This window comes from Panthera uncia, assembly GCF_023721935.1.
Source record: "Panthera uncia isolate 11264 chromosome B2 unlocalized genomic scaffold, Puncia_PCG_1.0 HiC_scaffold_24, whole genome shotgun sequence".
In the NCBI taxonomy this organism is placed as follows: Eukaryota; Metazoa; Chordata; class Mammalia; order Carnivora; family Felidae; genus Panthera; species Panthera uncia.
This window is the reverse complement of record NW_026057580.1, coordinates 6,095,426-6,113,846: the sequence shown is the minus strand read 5'-3', so window position 1 is coordinate 6,113,846 and position 18,421 is coordinate 6,095,426. Positions and strand designations below refer to the sequence as shown.

Here is an 18,421-nt window from a genome sequence, read left to right as displayed (position 1 = left end):
GATTGTTAAACTGAAATTATACATGACATTGGCACAGAAATAGATGAATCAGTGGAACAGAGTGTAAAAACCAGGTCAAGCATTTATCATATGTCAGTATTTGATGAAGGTGACACCTCAAATCAGTATGGAAAAAATGGACTCTTCAGAACACATTAACGCAGTTAATTGGTTAACCATTTGAATTTTGGTAGATCCCTATCTCATGCTATATACAAAACAGATTCTATATGGGTTAAAGATTATAAAAAAAACCAATAAAACACAAAATCAGTTGAGTGAAATTTGGTATAACCATGTAACAGAATAATATGTACCATTGAAAATGATGTAAGAGTGTGATTATTGACCTACAGCCAAAATCATGTTATGTTGAGAAATGTAGCATAGTATTTACAGAATTTCAAATTGTGAAAAATAAAAAAATATTTATGTGTTTATGCTTAGGAAATTCTGGAAGAAGAATTATGGGTGATTTTTGTCTTTTCGGTATTTCTGCCAGGAACAATAAACCTGTACTACCTGTGTGCAGGATTATTCTTTGTTTTTTAAAATTCTGCAGGACTAAAAAAGCTAAAGAAAAGACAGTTTGACGATAGAAGAGGAGGATGTGGTATCTTCCTGAGGAGAAAAATGGAAAGACACAGAAGGTCAAGTGCAAATGAAGTTAGGCAACTGAGGCAAAAAATAATTTGTAGAATTCCAGAAACAGTACACGGTGTGATTTCACTGAATCAAAATGACAAAGGTAACTGAAATCAGTAGAATCATACAATAAAACATAGTAAGTATATCCAAAAGTGGAGGATGAGCATGATGAGCTTAGAGAGCTAAATAAATGCTAACTAAGCAGTTGTTCAAGGGAGATTCACATCAATCTCCGCGTTTATCACTTGTCTTTTGTATAGTGCTTCGTGATTTTTGAGAGCTTTTCTGTGCATCCTATTTGAGAAAGGTTTGTCTAGCTTAGTAATGGCAGGTACCATCCTCTGTTTTTATGGATGAAAACAATGAAGCTTATAGAATGTTTTGGTGACATGGCTAGTTAATAATGAAGCCAAAGTCAGAACCTGCTTTGCTTATCTTGTGGGTGGTCTTGTACGATTATACCTTGTTCTCTCACAGACATCCAGGGAAATGAGAGCAAGTCATGGGAAATATCCAGTGATTCTAGTCAAGCCTGAAAAACTGGATGTGAATAGATCATGGCTATTACCTAATACCTACCCAGCAGGGTTGTCTTTCCCCACCCACTCAAAACTTTTAAGGCTTTCAAAGGTGAAATTTTAGAAGTATCGATGAAAGTTTTAAGTGAACTATGATAGCTCATTTTAATGTAATTTTATCAGATTAGCAAAGATGAAGAAAACTGAAACGCTGTTAGCAAGGGTTCTAGAGAATGGATGCTCCATGCTGCTGGAAAGAGTTTAAACTGGTATATTTATAGAGGACAGTCTGGCAGTACCTATCAAAACTTAAAAATTATTTACTTTTTTCCATATCTGTTTTACTTCTAGGAGTTTATTCCAAGAATATAGTGGGGAGATGCCCAGAGTTAACATGTGCAAAGAGTTCACAGCTTTGTTGATTTTTAAAGTATTGCTGTCTTTGTATATTGACTGAAATTTTTTCAGTGAGTACTTAATGGCTTTTATAAGTAGTGAAGTACTAACAATGCTATTTCATGGAAAAATATAACCATTCTATTACAGGATTCTTACATTACTACCATAACTCCTACATGTTAAGAACAGCAGCTATGACCCTGGATATTACTGACTTTCTCTTTCATTTGTGACAAACAATAGTTCTATAATCAGTAATGGATGAAAGGCAAGATGGTTCGGGGGAAGCAGTGTGATTGGATGGGAAGAATATGGGAATCCAAGAACCTAAGTTTAGAATCTACCTTTGCCTCTTAGCTAGAGTTAGGATTTGGGGCAAATTGGCTAACCTCTCTAAAACTTGATTCCCATCCCCACCCCCAGTTTGAGTGAGGATAATTAAAGCATCTCTCCTGGGGTTGTTTCAGTACCAAATAGATTAGGTTTGTAAAATTTCTTTGTAGACTCCCTGATTTGGGAATAAAACAATAATCAATGTTTATTGAATGTTACGTGCCAGGCATTGTACTAAGTGCTGATTTACTCCTTATATCAACCCGGTGTGGCTAACAGTTACTTCCTTTTTGTCAAGTGAGGAAATTGAGACTCAGATTTAGGAACCTGCACAGGGCCACAGTTATAAAAAGTAGAGCCATAATGGAAGATCACACTTGGAGAGAAATGTACCAAGAGATCTCTAAGAAGTTATTCATGCCTCACCAGTCTGCCAGAGTTCAAGGAGGTACATACATGTGAAGGGAGGACCCAGTGGAAATAATTTACTAACAGGGGTCTCTTTCTTTGCTCATGTAAACAGCTAAATCCTTATGGGTTGAGAAACAATGTAGGAAACTCTGATATTCAGAATGTTAAGAATAGAGTTTATATGGGCTTAAGACTGGAATGGTCTTATTCAGTATTCTTAGAAATAATCTGGAAAAAGGAAAACCAGAATTCCTTAAATAGAAGACTGAATTTCTTCTGAGATTGGAACATTAGGGTCATACTTGCAAAGGGGGTGAATAGAACATGACAGAAAAGCTTCAATAGAAGTTGTTTCAAAATATATATACCCAGAGGGGCATCTGGGTGGCTCAGTCGGTTAAGCGTCCGACTCTTGATTTCAGCTCAGGTCATGATCTCGCATTTTATGAGGTCAAGCCCGCATCCAGCTCTGCACGGACAGTGCAGAGCCTTCTTGGGATTCTCTCTCTCTTCCTCTCCTCTGTGCCCTTCTCCGTGCTCTCTCTCTCTCTCTCTCTCAAAATAAATACAAACTTTGGGGGAAAAAAAACATACACCCAGAGTACATTCCGAAAATGGTAACCTCTTTGCTACCAGTTAATGATATCTTAGAAGGTGATCATGTAGATATTTTAGATTATCTTCTACCTCTCTTGTCTCCCACTGCCCTCACTGTTACCCTTCTGGCTATCACCCGAGAATGTATGTGAAGCAAAATGGAAAATCTGTTCACCTTTAATAGAAAACATTAGCAGGGTTATTACTATGCATAAATAGAAAAACATAATGTAACTAGGCCAAAGTCAATGATAGGTGATTAAAATAGTTAAAGGAACATAGTGGTTTTCACATAAGAATGGACAGAGGGCCTCAGTTGGGTTAAGCCTCCGACTTCGACTTCGGCTCAGGTCATAATCACACGGTTTGTGAGTTTGAGCCCTGTGTCGGGCTCTGTGCTGACAGCTTAGAGCCTGGAGCGTGCTTCGGATTCTATGTCTCCCTCCCCCTCTCTCTGCCCCTCCCATGCTCATGCTCTGTCTCTCAATGATAAATAAACATTAAAAAAAATTTTTTTTTAAAGAACAGATGGAAAAGACTGGGATTTGTTTGAAATGAAGGTTTGGCACAGATGTGATTACTTTCTAAATCTGATTTCTAGAGTACAGGTGAAGGGTAGATTGGTTTATGTAGCAAATTCTGTGGCATCCTACCTTATCACCACCCAGATTACTCTGAAGTTATTAAAAAAAAAAAAAAAAAAAAAGGAGGGATACTACCTTTTAAAAGATCATACCCTTGTGGGATGCCTGAGTGGCTCACTCAGTTAAGTGTCCCTTGATTTCAGCTCAGGTCATGATCTCCCGGTTTAGGAGATTGAACCCCTGTGCAGAGCCTGCTTGGGATCTCTCTCTCTCCTTCTCTCTTTGCCCCTGTCCTGCTTTGCACATGCGTGCTTGGATGCTCTCAAATTAAAAAAAAAAAAAAAAAATCATACCTTTGTACCATTAACAGTCTGAAAGCATTATGCTTTTGAGATAGATCCATATTAGGGTTGTTTGCCCCTGACCACTTTACAACTAGATTTTAAAATCTATTCAAAAAATGTTGACTAGTTCAGTGGCAAGATATTGAACTTAATGGCACAGTGATCCATGTAATTATCTTACATTCTTCAGAAATAATTGGTTAGAGGAAATTGCAAGTAAGAAAAAAATACATAGACATTATCTAGAGGTTATTTTGGATTAATACTCGAGATGATTATGTTCTAAGGAGAAACTGTGGTGTGTCCATTTTAAGGTGTAAGGAATATGTGGAGATACTTCCACCATCAAAGATTGTATGTAAATTTTCCAAGATGGGAGATTATGATGCTGTTCCAGGTCAGCAAAATGAAGACTTAACAAAGAATGGGCCTTCATGCGAGGTCTATGATATAAATAATAAATATATTTGCGTAGTTCTTTACAGTGTATAAAAATGCTCTCCCATACTGTGTGGAAGTGAAGCTTCAGCCAGCTTGTTGGATGTTAAGTTTTCTCTGCTAATGGCTATATAGTCTGAGTTCTGTTATTAATATATTTCTGACTCCTAGTTCTTTTCTGAAGCAGTCTCTTCATTTACTGTTAAGTGTGCCAGGGGGTGTCATGATCCTTTAGTTTTCGTAATTGTATGTTGCTGTGACTTTTAGGACTGTGTTTTGACCAAAGATAGTTTTGTAACAATAGAGACTATATTATTGAAGTGCTTTGCTTATTTATTTTTTCCTTTTTCCTAGATCTGTTCTAAGGACCAAGATTCATTTGGGGGATGGTTACAGAATTGAACCATGATAGGCATTGAAAATATAAATTCAAAGTTGAATGAAACACCAATCCTGGAAGGGGAGTAGTAGTATGTTTAAAGTGGTTGCTCTGGTGTATGTTGAAAACTTGGTGTTAGTTAACTTTTCAGGTTTCAAAGTTTTGTTCTGTCATTCTAGAATTACAGAGGAATTACTTCATAGGAGACTTTGGGTAAATGTTGCATTAGGTAATTTCTTAGTGTGTGCCACTAAGCTTTAATCCTGAGATGATTTCTTGAAAAAAGGAGTTCTGACGCCAAATACATTAGGGAGAAGTCTGTAATCTGGGTCCTTTCTTGGAGCTTCATAGTATAATCTTGTTCGTTGAAGCATTGTTTGTAATAGTTAAGAAACAGCTTAAATATTCATGGATAGAAGAGTGGAATCAGACTATTCTACAGCAGTTAAGAAGGAATTGGGGCACCTGGGTGGCTTAGTCGGCTGAGCATCTGACTCTTGATTTCGGCTCAGGTCATGATCCCAGGGTTGTGGGATCGAGCCCTGCATCAGGCTCCATGGTCGATATATTCTCTCTCTCTCTCTCTCTCTCGCTCGCTCTCGCTCTCGCTCTCTCTCTCTCTCTCTCTCTCTCTGCCTCTGCCCCTCCCCCTCTCTTTCCCCCTCCCCCTCTCCTTTCCCTCTTTCCCCTTCTCCATCTCCCCCTTTCTCCCCCCTCCCCCTTCCTCCCTGCCTGTCCCTCTGCCCCTCTCCCTCACTGGCTCTCTCCCTCTCTCTTTAAAAAAAAAAGAAGAAGAAGAAGGAATGAACCAGATCTTGATCTTTCAACATGGATGCATCTCAAGAACAGTAATTTAGAAAAACATTACAGAATGAGAATGATGGATGTATAGTATATAGTTTGTGTGTTCTTTTGAAACCATATGCTTTTACCAGCATATCTGTAGAGTATAAATTCATTTTTGTAAAGTCAAAAGGATTCAAACCAGCAAGCTGTGATATGGAGAAGTGATTGGGATTGGGGATGATGATCAAAGCATCCTTTTTTTTTTTAATATTTTTTTTAACGTTTATTTATTTTTGAGACAGAGAGAGACAGAGCATGAATGGGGGAGGGGCAGAGAGAGAGACACACACAGAATCGGAAGCAGGCTCCAGGCCCTGAGCCGTCAGCCCAGAGCCCGACACGGGGCTCGAACTCACGGACGGCGAGATTGTGACCTGAGCTGAAGTCGGACGCTTAACTGACTGAGCCACCCAGGCGCCCCAAAGCATCCTTTTTAAGAAGGGAAATATTTATGTATTATTTGCAATAAAAATTAAATGCAAGTAAAATGCCTGTTAAGTGCTCAGAGGGCTACTTTCTTTTACCTCATTGGAGATGCCTAACTTGCTAAGTTTCAATTCCATCCTGCTGTGTATTAATTCAATTCATTATATACAAGTTAAACTTCATTTTGAGCCCTGATTCCACTAGGAAGAAACTGTTTTCAAACTATTCCATTGTAATGTGACTGTTCTTCACACATTTTAAGGAATAAATGAAGTAATTTATACAGTGTAGTCTGTGCAGATTCTCAAGAGATGGATTTATTCAGGCTTACCATCTTTGGTCCAGGAGCTCTTTAGGAGAGCAACAAAGAGAAGTTTGAACTTGGTTCTTGAGCCGCTAGTGGAAGAGCTGAGAAGCAGTATCTGTACTGCTCAGTGGAAACATTGCCATTCAAAACCTGTTAAGCTTAAAGAAGCAACCCCCCTTTTGGTCTTTCCATTGTTGGCAGTAATGCTCTTCCCAGTTCTATATCCTTTTCTTATCCTGTTCAGTAGACCTGATTTTGGCCTTTCTGAATCAAACTTGAGAGCAGTGGTGGTTTTGAGTTTACCAGTCCCTGGGGATCTTTTTTAACCTCTACATGTTACTGCCTTTAGTGACCTAACTTCTTCCTGAACTGGTGTTAGAATGCAGTCCATTTGCATAAAAATTGGTAGTGATGAAAGAGGATTCTTCTACCAGAACACCAAGTGGAAATCAGTACAGTATAAACTGAAAATGCTAATAAGTAGGGTGAACTTCAGAAATGTTTCGAGTAGCTGGGCATCCCTCAAGGATGGAAGGGCTGCAGGGCTTGATTGTCTGGAAGAAAGGTATGAAGCCTCCTGAACTGCCCTCCCCCACCCCCCACATCTGCCTGATCAGCAAATGCCTTGCACGTGGCCGTAGCTCATTATGTGTTCTTGGTCACGACTGTGCACTGCTTGGGAGAGAGTTAGCCTTATCGCCAGTGACGTCTTCATGTAATTTTGAGGTGGGGGCTAGGGTTGAGGATAGGTGCAGAAAGAGAGAACTTATAAAGAACTTGAGCACGATAAGTCAGATTTTGCTTGAGTACTCCCATAATACTCCCATGAGTATTATGGTTGTTTGTTTTTGTTTCCTAGTGCTTAATTGTTGCAGGAACATATGTGTCTCAATTGTTTTTGAATAGAGGCAGGTTTTCTTTAATTGACCAGTTGGATTCTTCCCCTCTTTTGTGTCTGTGATATAAACATCATCAAATTATTGCACTACCATTTACTTTGTAGTATTGATCAAGATTGTGGCCAAAACTGTGGATTTGATATCTGTTTTTGGATACAGCTTAAAATTGCTCCCAAGTAACAAGTTTATCAACATGCTTATATTCTTAGTGATTTGGTAAAGACCATTTAAATAAGCTCAATTCCTGTAAGTATAAAATTACAGAAATGTTTAAGATGTCATTTCTTCTCAGAACAAGACTGAGAGCTTTTGGTGAGTTCTCTAGTTTGGCTTTCTTTCCTTGGAAGTCCTTGGAAATCTGTTTTGAGAGCGTTCTAAATCCTGCATATTCCTGTCTTCTAGGATTTTTTTCTGGTCAAGCAGACAGTTCAGGATACAGAATCCAAGGATGAATGTTCACCGTGGCAGTGAGAGCGACAGGTTATTGCGGCAGGAGGCTGGCTGCCTGACGGATGAAAGCCCAGCTGCGGCACAAGAGAAAGAAACAAATAGCCCGGCTTCTTCTGGTCTTCAGAACCTTACTTATCCTCTAGGCCCCAGGAGCGATGGTATGACGCTTAGATCTTGACTTCATTTGGTGGGCTTTCCAACATCTGAGCATCCACTCTACCCAGAAGGCATGCATATTCTTTACCCAAATAAAATATCCAGCCAATTGGCTTAGCTTACATATCACAGCTCTATACAGCTGACCATCACAAAAAATCTCCACGTAATCAGTCCAGCATATCTAATGTGGCAATGATAGTATAAGAAAGATTGTCTTGGATTCCGAGTCAGAAGACACATTCAAATTCTAGCTCTGCTACTATCATCTGTAACCTTGGATGAGCTGCTTAATCTTTCTGAGCCCTGCTTTCTTAATCTGGAAGACAGGGATATTAATAATCTTCTTACTTCATGAGACCAAAAGACTTTTTAGTTATTGGACGTGCAGGCTCTTGATAAACTGTTAGGTTCTTCTTAATTTTTAATAAAGACAGTGGCAACACTAATAATATCAGTTACAGTTTATTGAGCATTCACTGTGCTAGGAACTTTACATACATTTTTTTTTTCAATACAGGGTGGCAAATCTAGACCACTGCCTATTTTTGCAAATAAAAATTTTAAATAACAGCCATCATGTTTACATGATGCCTATTTGTTTACATATGGTCTTTGGCTCCTTTCCTGCTACAGTGACAGAGACCATGACCCACAAAACCCAAAATATTTACCTTCTGGCCTTTACAGAAAGTTTGCTGATCTCTGCTTAGATTAATCCTTGTACAGATGAGAAAAGTGAGGCTTCAGAAGCTTAGAAAACTTGTTCCGGTTCACACTGCTGGGAGTTAGGGGACTGGGATTTGAACTTGTGTCTTTCTGACCAGCGCCGTGCTCTTCTACATGTTTTAGCTGCCAGAGGAGCAGAGTGTGCCTGCCATCCTAGAGTGTACCGTCAGGGAGAATTTGTGCAGTGAGTTTCTTTTCCTACTCACCCATTTATGCTGGGTGCAACTTGAGGTGTCCTTCAGGAATCAGCCCGAGTTAAATTGCTTCATTGCTGGGAGGGGGTGCAGGGGAGAGGGCAGCGGGCGGGGAGGGAATCGAGCATTCTAAAATCTGAATTTGTGGTGTAGGTACCTACTTTCAGTTTTTAGAACAGCGCTTTGAATGTGAAAGCCTGTCTTGGTGATTAAAGTGTTCTCTTGTTGTAAGCTTGCCTATGGATTTTGTGGAAGCTTGGCTCTTGGTATGCAGACACAGGGCCACATTGAAAATTTGTCAAAAGCTGTAGGACGTGAATCCTCAATAGGTTTTTGGTCTAGATTTTGGTTTCCTTTTCTCTAGAAGCAAATGGAGTGGGGGTGGGGGGAGTGAGTGTTCTCTAGGTCACAATTTATTTGGTTATCTAAGTGCCCAAAGTCAGACTCATTTCCCAGAGGTCATGGGCAGTAATCATGTTCGTGAATTATTGTGTACAAACTTAAAGTACATGAGGAATGGGAGATTTGGGGGGAAAAAAAAGATTTGAAGAAAATGTAGAAAAGTGTTAATTTGTCAAATCTAGGTGTCAGGATATGCATATTGTTAACTCTGTGCTTTGGTATGTTTGAATTTTTTCCTTAAAAAACTTTTTTTTAACTTAAAATATATTAGGAGAACTGCCAATTTAAAAGAATCCTATGGCAATCCTTTATAAATACTTTCCCCTGATTGTCTTCTGTGTACATCCAGATTTCAGCTACAGCATTTAGTTTTAAGCCTTTTTTGCATGATACAGTATTAACACACTTTGAAGTGCTCTCACATACTTTATTTCAGTTGATAAAATAATCCTGTGAGGGAGGTGGCGTGAACATTATTTTCATTTTACAGAAATGAACAAGGTTTGGAAAATTAAATAAATTACTTAAAATGACTCTTTGGTGATACTAGGATAGAAAACTGAGGTTCTGGGAATGAATCCTAACCCAAGGCCACTTGCAGTGGAACCTTTCTGCTGAGGGCAAGACTTGCCTTTACAAAAAATGGGGTGTTGGCAATGTTAGGATTCTTCTGTGCATAGTGAAAATGCATTTTTATGTGAATTTTTAGCAAAAGTAATGCATTAGACAATTAGAGACTATCATCCCTTCTGGGAAGTAAAATTTAGAAACATTTAGAAATTTTTGAATGTGGAAAATGAAATAGTTCCTGCACACAGAGGCAGCAGTTTCCTTAAAAAAAAAAAAAAAGAAAAGAAAAAACAGGAAATATAGAGTATTATTTAGAACTAGAAGTGGAAACGGAAGTAAAAAGTGATTGCCTCTGTGAAACAAACAGGGGAGGGCACGGAGTGTGGTAGGGCCTTGCTGGTTGTCCACAGAAATTCTTGAGTGTTTAAATTTTTTTAAGCCATGCACATAGTTTACTTTAAAAAATTTTAACCATTTTATTATAAAATGGGCATTATTGCCTTCATTCTCTCCTCCCCAACATACAAACCTGGAGAAAAGCTCAGGGTGATCCAATATGAGTTTCTAGTTTATTTTTCTTTGATTTGTTCGAGGCAAGAATTTTTTGCTTGTGAACACCTAAAAACGGGGGGTGGGGGGTAAGTTGGTTTTTTAAAGAAGAGCAGTTTTATTTTCCCCCCAAGCCTTTTTGCTGTCATGTTATTTTGATTTGTTTGTATGATCTTTTAGACCTTTCACTTGACTATGCCTCTCAGCCAGCAAATCTCCAGTTCCCTCACATAATGCCACTTCCCGAAGACATCAAAGGCTCCTGCTTCCAAAATGGGAATAAGCGGAACCATGAACCCTTTATGGCTCCAGAACGATTTGGAAACAGCACTGTGGGCTTTGGCAGTAACGTTCACTCCCAGGCGCCAGAGAAAGTGACACTTCTTGTAGATGGCACACGTTTTGTTGTGAATCCACAAATTTTCACTGCTCATCCGGATACCATGTTGGGAAGGTAATTGATGATAATTTCCTTCCAAATCCACTCTGTTCTCTATGAATAGAAATACCTGCTGTTTATCTTGCACTAGAATGAGGAAAAGAAGCACTGATTGCTTATTTTTCTACCTTCATACTTTTATGAGACAGGGAGGGCAAGCTTGTAAAACAGCTTATATCTGTTGATAATTTGGGGGATGTACTTAATTTCTTTACAAAGCCAGTATAGTAAAATGAGCCCCCACAACTACCTGAGCAGTCAGAACTGTGGAAAATAATCTGCTGAGTAGCATTCCTTAGTCCTCGATAAACTCACTCTAAAGCAGAAGTCAGAGACCTGATTTCTATTACCCCATAGTTTGTATACCTCACAAAAGTAATAATCTTCTGAGTTCCACGTCAAAGATCTAGAGTTAGGGGCGCCTGGGTGGCGCAGTCGGTTAAGCGTCCGACTTCAGCCAGGTCACGATCTTGCGGTCCGTGAGTTCGAGCCCCGCGTCAGGCTCTGGGCTGATGGCTCAGAGCCTGGAGCCTGTTTCCGATTCTGTGTCTCCCTCTCTCTCTGCCCCTCCCCCATTCATGCTCTGTCTCTCTCTGTCCCAAAAATAAATAAAAAACGTTGAAAAAAAAAAATTAAAAAAAAAAAAAGATCTAGAGTTAAGGTGAGATCTGTGTTGTTGTTGTTTTTCTTTTGCCTTTTAATAAAAGATAGAATTAGACATGGGTTCCACATGACATAAGAACAAAGGCATTTTACTAAAGAGCATTTCACCTGCCATCCATTGCCCGTTATGCTTGGCAGGAGGATTATGCTGTCGTTTTCTAATGTCTCCATCACTATTCAAGTTTTCCAAAGCCAAATCTTTATATCTGGCTCTTTCATTGTTTCGTGATTGAGCTCTCTTTTCTTCATGTTCGACCCTCTGTGCTGCTTTTAGACTGTAGTCTTACCATCTCCTGCCTCCAGCATTTTAGGGTTAGAGTTTAGGAAATGGAAAGAGCCTGCCAAGGAGGAGCACTGTCCAGAAAGTATTCTTGGAGCCTGGGCTGGGAGTGAGGAGATTCTCTTTCTGGCCAACCACAGACCTTAACATGAGGAAGAGCAGATTGGGGTAGGAGTAAAAACAATAACTTGTATGTGTACACACAAACACTTGGCTTTTGAGGGTTTTTATCTACTTCGAAGTAGATCTTATTTAAAGATCTAACCTCACTCAGGACTTTGATTTAGAAATCAAAATGGACCATACTCATTTGTTGAGTTTTAGGCTAAATGGAATCTAGCTATTCAAATATATTTATATTTGAACATATACATAGAGATTCATGATGAACCATTTTTAACCAGAATCAAACTTGTATATTTCTCAGACATCTGAATTAAGACTAAACTAGGACATTAAAACATTTTCCAAATTGGCCCTATAGTTTATCAGACTTGACTTCCTGTCCTCGGTCTTGGTATCACTACACTATTGCACCCCCCTCCCCCGCTTCAAAGTCAGCATTAGCCTCAACACAGGCTGCTCTTTGAGGTAGATTGGCTCTGAAAACAGTGACCAAGAGAAGCAAGCAAGCATTTTCTGGGTAATAGATTAATAGACTCTTGGGTGACGCCCTTTGAATCTAGGAATGAGTTGTCCCATGACAAGAGAGTCTGATTCTTTATCTGGGTGGTTCATCAGCTGAGTCAGCTGAAGTCATCTGTTCTGAGAGTTGCTTGGGTTTGCTCTGTCCTGAGGTTATATACCGTGTGCATAAGCCTAGGCAGTGAGCTTACAGGTGTGGGCCAGTAGTCACAAGGGGACAAGCTGAGAGATTGCGAATGGATTAACATTAATCCATGTCACTACCAGAGAGAGAACTCTGAGCTTAGGTTCCGCTGATGATACTTGGGGGGCGGGGAGGGGGGGTGGATTACATGGCATGTTGACTATTTTGATTCATAGCTGTCTTGGCTAAACTTCAGCCAGAATGTTCCAGAAACATGTCAGCATTCTTTGAAGACACTTATCAAGATGGATTTCTTCTGTATGGTATAGTGGTTTGAAAAGCATGTTATTTGGAGTCTTTTTCAGACCTCTGAAAAGCAGCCAATTTAGGGTGGCGGATAACAGTTTTGAACGTTGAACATAGGGGTTCCCAGCAGATTCAGGAAGGAAGTGGCAGTGAGGCCCAGTTGGAAACTTAAGTCGGGCTGGCTGAAGATCCCGACTGTCTGCCTTGTCCCTCACTCTGGTTTCCCATTCCATAACTCAGATGTACAGTGGGAGTGGTGGAAGTCGTGAGGCCAGTTTTACTGGAGGGAGGAAGGATGGGAAAAGAGTAAGAAAAAGGAAGATCTCCCTGTGCCCTCATGACTTCTGAGTTCATGCGCAGAGCAGACCCCTCTGAACTATGTCAAACCACTGATGAGCCTAGTTTCTACCATCCCTGCCTAGTTGACCTGAAGTTCCCATCATTAGAGCTACTCCTCGGATGGAAGAGGGGCGTTTCCCCCAGAACTCCAGCATTAAAAAAATGTATCAGGAAACAGAGAACATTAACATCTACACCTAGCGCTCTGGATTCATCTATCACGTTAGATGTTTGAACAGCAAAACTCAGAAATACTGAGGACTGGCATCCTAGATAATGCTAATTGAGGGAGGAAAAGAACAGGAAGGGTCAGGAGCGTGAGACCCCCCGTCTTCTTGAGCTGCCAGTTTATAGGTGGGTTCCTCGGTGGTGGGGAGGGCTTGAGAGGCAACCCTCACACACTCCAGAGATTTTCCAACTTGATTTGCTGTCCCAGAAGCACCACAGGTGAACCTGGAGGACTTGCTGCTTCATTTCTCCTTTGCTCAAATGCTGAAAGCAATTGCTGCCACCTTTTCTGTCTGGAGGGAGCTTCTTAATAGGGGTTGGATCCCACCACTGTGTTTTTAATTTATGAGTTCTTAAACTATGGGAACGTGGAATGGAGTCTTACTGAATGAGGTGTCAAGGGGTCAGCCTCCTCTGTGAAGAATCCAGCTGGACTGCAGAAGGTAACATTGTTGCCTGGTATCTTTCAGAATGTTTGGACCAGGAAGAGAGTACAACTTCACTCGGCCCAATGAGAAGGGAGAGTATGAGATTGCTGAAGGAATCAGTGCAACTGTATTTCGAACCGTGCTGGTGTGTAGGAGCCTTTTTGTTACCTCCTCTTCCCCAGGGGCAGGCACAGACTCAAGTCAGAAGACTTGAGGTCTCCATCAGATTGTTAACTGACTTTCGGTCTGTAGTTCCGTTATTGCCCTTCCCTCTTTATTTTCTATTGTGGTAACTTTTAAGTACTTCTTGCCTGTCAGGTATCAAGTTGGGATTAAGCATGCCAGGAGAGCCAGGAGCCACTTGGCCATCTGATAAGTCATCCAGCTTGGTGGTAGTTCTAGTATCCTATCAGTTTAACAGAACTAGGAATGAATAGGGGGTTGAGGAAGTAAGTTTTCGTCTTATTCTTCGCCTTCATTTCTTATTTTTAATCTGTTTACAGGATTATTACAAAACTGGTATCATTAATTGTCCAGATGGCATCTCTATTCCAGACCTTAGAGATACATGTGATTATCTCTGCATAAACTTTGACTTCAACACTATCCGATGTCAAGATCTGAGTGAGTACAGGAGCACTCCCAGCTGCATTTGAGCCGCTGAACTTTGAGTTTGCTTGAAATTGACTGGTAACTTTTTGTTAGTGGAGTTTCAAGGTAAATTGAAAATCATCTGCCCGAGGCAGGTATTGTGATACTAACCCATTCCCTCTCTCATGCTTCAAAGCACTGTGAGGAAGTATACAAAAGAGAACATGTGTTGGGTTCTAAATCTAGCTTGTCAAGTGAGTCACCAAGCTAATTGCTTCCCCTCCTAGGACCTGGTGTCTCAGTTCTTTAATAAATAAGGATACTGATTCTTGGACATGAGTGAGCCTTCCCTCATAAAGTCAAACAGCATAAATTGGCTGGGTTCTTCTTAGAATTATTTTTATCATTTATTTTTTTTTTAATTTTTAAAATTTCTTTTAATGTTTTTTACTTACTTTTGAGAGAGAGAACATAAGCAGGGGGAGGAAGAGAAAGAGGGGGGAGACACAGAATCCAAAGCGGGTTCCAGGCTCTGACCTGTCAGCGCAGAGCCCGATGAGGGGTTCAAACTCACAGACTGTGAGATCATGACCTGAGCCGAAGTCATATGCTTTAACCCGCTGAGCCATCCAGGTGCCCCTTAATGTTTGTTTATTTTGAGACAGAGAGCAAGTGAGGGAGCGGCAGAGAGAGGGGGAGAGAGAAAGAATCCCAAGCAGGGCTGGACTCAGGGCTTGATCTCATGGAGCATGAGATCATGACCTGAGCTGAAATCAAGAGTCAGATGCTTAACCAACTGAGCCACCCAGGTGCCCTATTTTTATTATTGTTATTGTTTACTAATAGCTTTATAGCTGTGAACTTGCTTAATTCTTACAACAGTTAGCCCTGAAAGCCAGGTGATAACCCCATGTAACAAATGAGAAGACTGAGAAATTAGCATGTTCAAAGCTCTAAGCATTAAAGCTGGGATTAGAACTGATTGACTGCAAATGCCATTTTCTTATCTCCTAGCCTTCCTGAAGTTATTTTAAAAACTATTCTTTGAGGTTCGTGATACATTTCCCTGCATACTCCATGAAGTTCTCTAGACTTGTGGTTTCCCTACTGAGTTTAGCACACAGTTAGAGCAAGTCCCTTGGTGTCATTAAACTTAGATTATTCCTCTTCTGTGGTACTGTAACTCCATGAAATTGGGGTCCAGAGCATCTTGAGAAGAGGTACTACAGTCATCCCCAGACAGCAGTTGTATCTCTTGTAGAATTAATGTTTATGGTTTGACTTGTACAGCTAACAAAACCGCACTTGTTCAGAATGCTCAGGGATTATTGAGCATGAGAAAGTTAAAGAGTAATGGAATGTGAAACATTTAACAAAATCAGTTTAATTAGCACTTCAGAGCAAGAAACAATTTCTGCCTTTAAAATGGGCCACCTCTCCGGAACTTATCAGTGACAACAGCCATTATTACCTCATAGTCTTTTTCACTCCGGTAATCTCTGTGCTAGGGCAGATAGGATGTTCACCTGCATTTTCTCTCCCCAGGCGCTTTACTGCATGAACTGTCTAATGATGGTGCTCACAAGCAGTTTGACCACTACCTCGAAGAGTTGATCTTGCCCATCATGGTGGGCTGTGCCAAGAAAGGGGAGCGAGAGTGCCACATCGTCGTGCTGACGGATGAGGATTCTGTGGACTGGGATGAAGACCACCCCCCTCCCATGGGGGAGGAATATTCCCAAAGTAGGAGCCCCCTGCACGGTGTAGATGTTTTCAGCGGGAAACATGCTGCCCAGAGTAACAGCTACATCCTGTAACCAGCATGACTGTCACTGTTAAGCTGGCAGTGAGCACACTCACCTGGTGCAGTCTAGTGATGCACATCTAACTTTTATGCGGCTTATATGACATTGTTATTCCTCCCACTCCTGCCCCCGATGTCTGACACTGTGGCAGTGTGGTGGCGATACCGAGGCCATTAATTGGTGGTGTCATTCTTCTCTCCATTTGTGTCATTTTTAAACCCTTAAAAAAAAATTTTTTTAACGTTTGTTTTTGAGAGAGACCGAGCATGAGCAGGGGAGGGACAGAGAGAGATAAGGAGACACAGAATCTGAAGCAGGCTCCAGGCTCTGAGCTATCAGCACAGAGCCCGACACGGGGGCTGAAACTCACAAACCACGAGATCATGACTTGAGCCAAAGTCTGATGCTTAACTGACTGAGCCACCCAGGCGCCCCAAATCCTTTTGAATTGGTAACAGTTCAGAAAGTACAAAAGGTTATACATTGAAAAGTCTTGATCCCATCCCTGCCTCATCTACCCAGTTTTCCTTCTCAGTTTCTTTTATATCTTCCCAGGTGTATTCAGTGCACGACCAATTACATGCATGATTTTTCCTTTTTTTTTTTTTTTTTTTTTTTTCAAATAATACCCTATTCTACAGACTGTCCAGTACCATGTCTTAACATAAAAACCTTCTGTGATCTTTTTTTATGGCTGTATGGTATTCTACTGCATGGCTGTGCCATAATTGATTTAACTAGCTGTGTTGTTGATTTAAGCTATAAATTATAAATGATGCTGCAATAAATATCCTTTTAAACATAGTCTTTTCACACACATGTATCTCTGTGGAATGATAGTCCTAAAGGGGCACCCGGCTGGCTCAGTTAGTAGAGCCTGCAACCCCCTCATCTCAGAGTTGAGTTCAGGCCCCATGTTGGGGTATAGGGATTACTTAAAAAAATAAAATCTTTATTAAAAAAAGTTTCCTAGAAATGGAATTTCTGTGCCAAAGCTTTGTTCCTTTATAATTTTGGTAGATGCTGCCAAAGTTTCCTCCACAAAGGTTAAACCATCTCAAAACAACATGTGACAGGTTTCCCACACCCTCAACAAAACAGCGTTTTATTAAACTTTCATCTTTGCCACTCTGATAGGTAAAAAATAGCCTCTCATTTGAATGTTTCAATCTGCATTTCTCATTTCATGATCAAGACTCACCATCTTTTCATTTTTAAGAGCCATTTTAATTTCCTCTTCTGTAACTTTATTTGTGCCTTTTGCCCATTACAGAATGGATTGTTAGTCTTTTACTTAGTGATTTGTGAAAGCTCTGTGACCACTCTTTATATATTAAGGAAATCAGCCCTTAATTAATAAGAGTTGCAGATAGTTTTCCCAGTTGGTTGTCTTTTTAGTTGTGTTAATGGTGATTTGGCTACGCAGCAGTGTTTTGGGTTTTTTTATGTAGTTGAATATATCCGTTTTTATTTTGTGGCTTCTGGCTTTTATGCCGTACCCAGAAAGGTCTTCCACACCCTGAGACTATAAAAATTTCTCACGTGGTTTCTTTCTTATGCTTGATCTATTAACATTTAATCTGTGATCCAACTGGATTTTTTTTCTTTTTTTTTTTTTTTTTGGCGTCAGTGTCAGATATATCTTTCATTAGTTTGATTCTCTTAGCTCATCTCCCTCCTCTTTTGGAAGTCTTCACTCCGTGACTAACCCAGTTTTTCTTTTTTCCAGTTCTTTATAGCTCCAAGCTCTATAGATTCTTCAAATATATTGAGAATCGTGATGTCGCTAAAACAGTGTTAAAGGAGCGGGGCCTGAAAAACATTCGCATTGGAATTGAAGGTAATAAACATCCCAGTTAGTATACAGCTTGCTTGGCTTATGGAGCAGGTTGTATCTATGGGCACAGCTTAGGTCCTTAAAACTCAGCTTCCAGAGGACCCAGAGAATAGGCACATATGAAAACCACATTCCTACCCCTTTGAAGGATTCCTGTTTTTTTGTTTGCCCTTACGTTTCCTTTTCATGTTGTATCTAGTTGTAAATGCTTTAAAACAGCTGCAGGAAGAAGTTCCACCTTAACTGTTTGGGACAAAGAGCAGTGAGGACTAAGGACACTGGTGGGCTCACCAAGTGCGAGGGCCATTCCTCCAGGTCTTGGTGAGGATCTTTTTGGGATCTGGAAGGGTCCTTCTGAAAACTATAGCTTGGAGACTCAAAATTTTAATTTTTTCCACCACATACCTTGGAGGAAGGTCTGTATGTGTAGATAGAACTGCTTTAAATGATCTTGAGCAATGACTCCCAACCGGTGGTCTCATGGAGGGGTCTTAGATACTGATTCTTAGAGAATGCTGAAGCTATTCTGGTCACACCTCCACGAGTGTTTTTTTAAT

General features: G+C 40.4%; 1 protein-coding gene across 3 annotated transcripts in view; it reads left to right on the top strand.

Moving 5' to 3' along the window:
- The window catches only part of KCTD20 (potassium channel tetramerization domain containing 20), a 36,241-nt gene that overhangs the window by 14,365 nt on the left and 3,455 nt on the right, over nucleotides 1-18,421 (top strand). For 2 of the 3 annotated variants that reach the window (XR_007462666.1, XM_049653375.1), the window contains exons 2-7: nucleotides 7,532-7,737; nucleotides 10,360-10,633; nucleotides 13,674-13,776; nucleotides 14,135-14,255; nucleotides 15,768-15,965; nucleotides 17,757-17,867. Coding sequence is in view for 2 of the 3 variants with exons in the window: in XM_049653375.1 (XP_049509332.1) it covers nucleotides 7,578-7,737; nucleotides 10,360-10,633; nucleotides 13,674-13,776; nucleotides 14,135-14,255; nucleotides 15,768-15,965; nucleotides 17,757-17,867 (967 nt within the window). In the remaining variant the exon portion in view is untranslated. Of the gene's footprint in view, nucleotides 1-7,531; nucleotides 7,738-10,359; nucleotides 10,634-13,673; nucleotides 13,777-14,134; nucleotides 14,256-15,767; nucleotides 15,966-17,756; nucleotides 17,868-18,421 lie in introns of those variants that run through there. The other variant, XM_049653377.1, reaches the window with a different exon arrangement.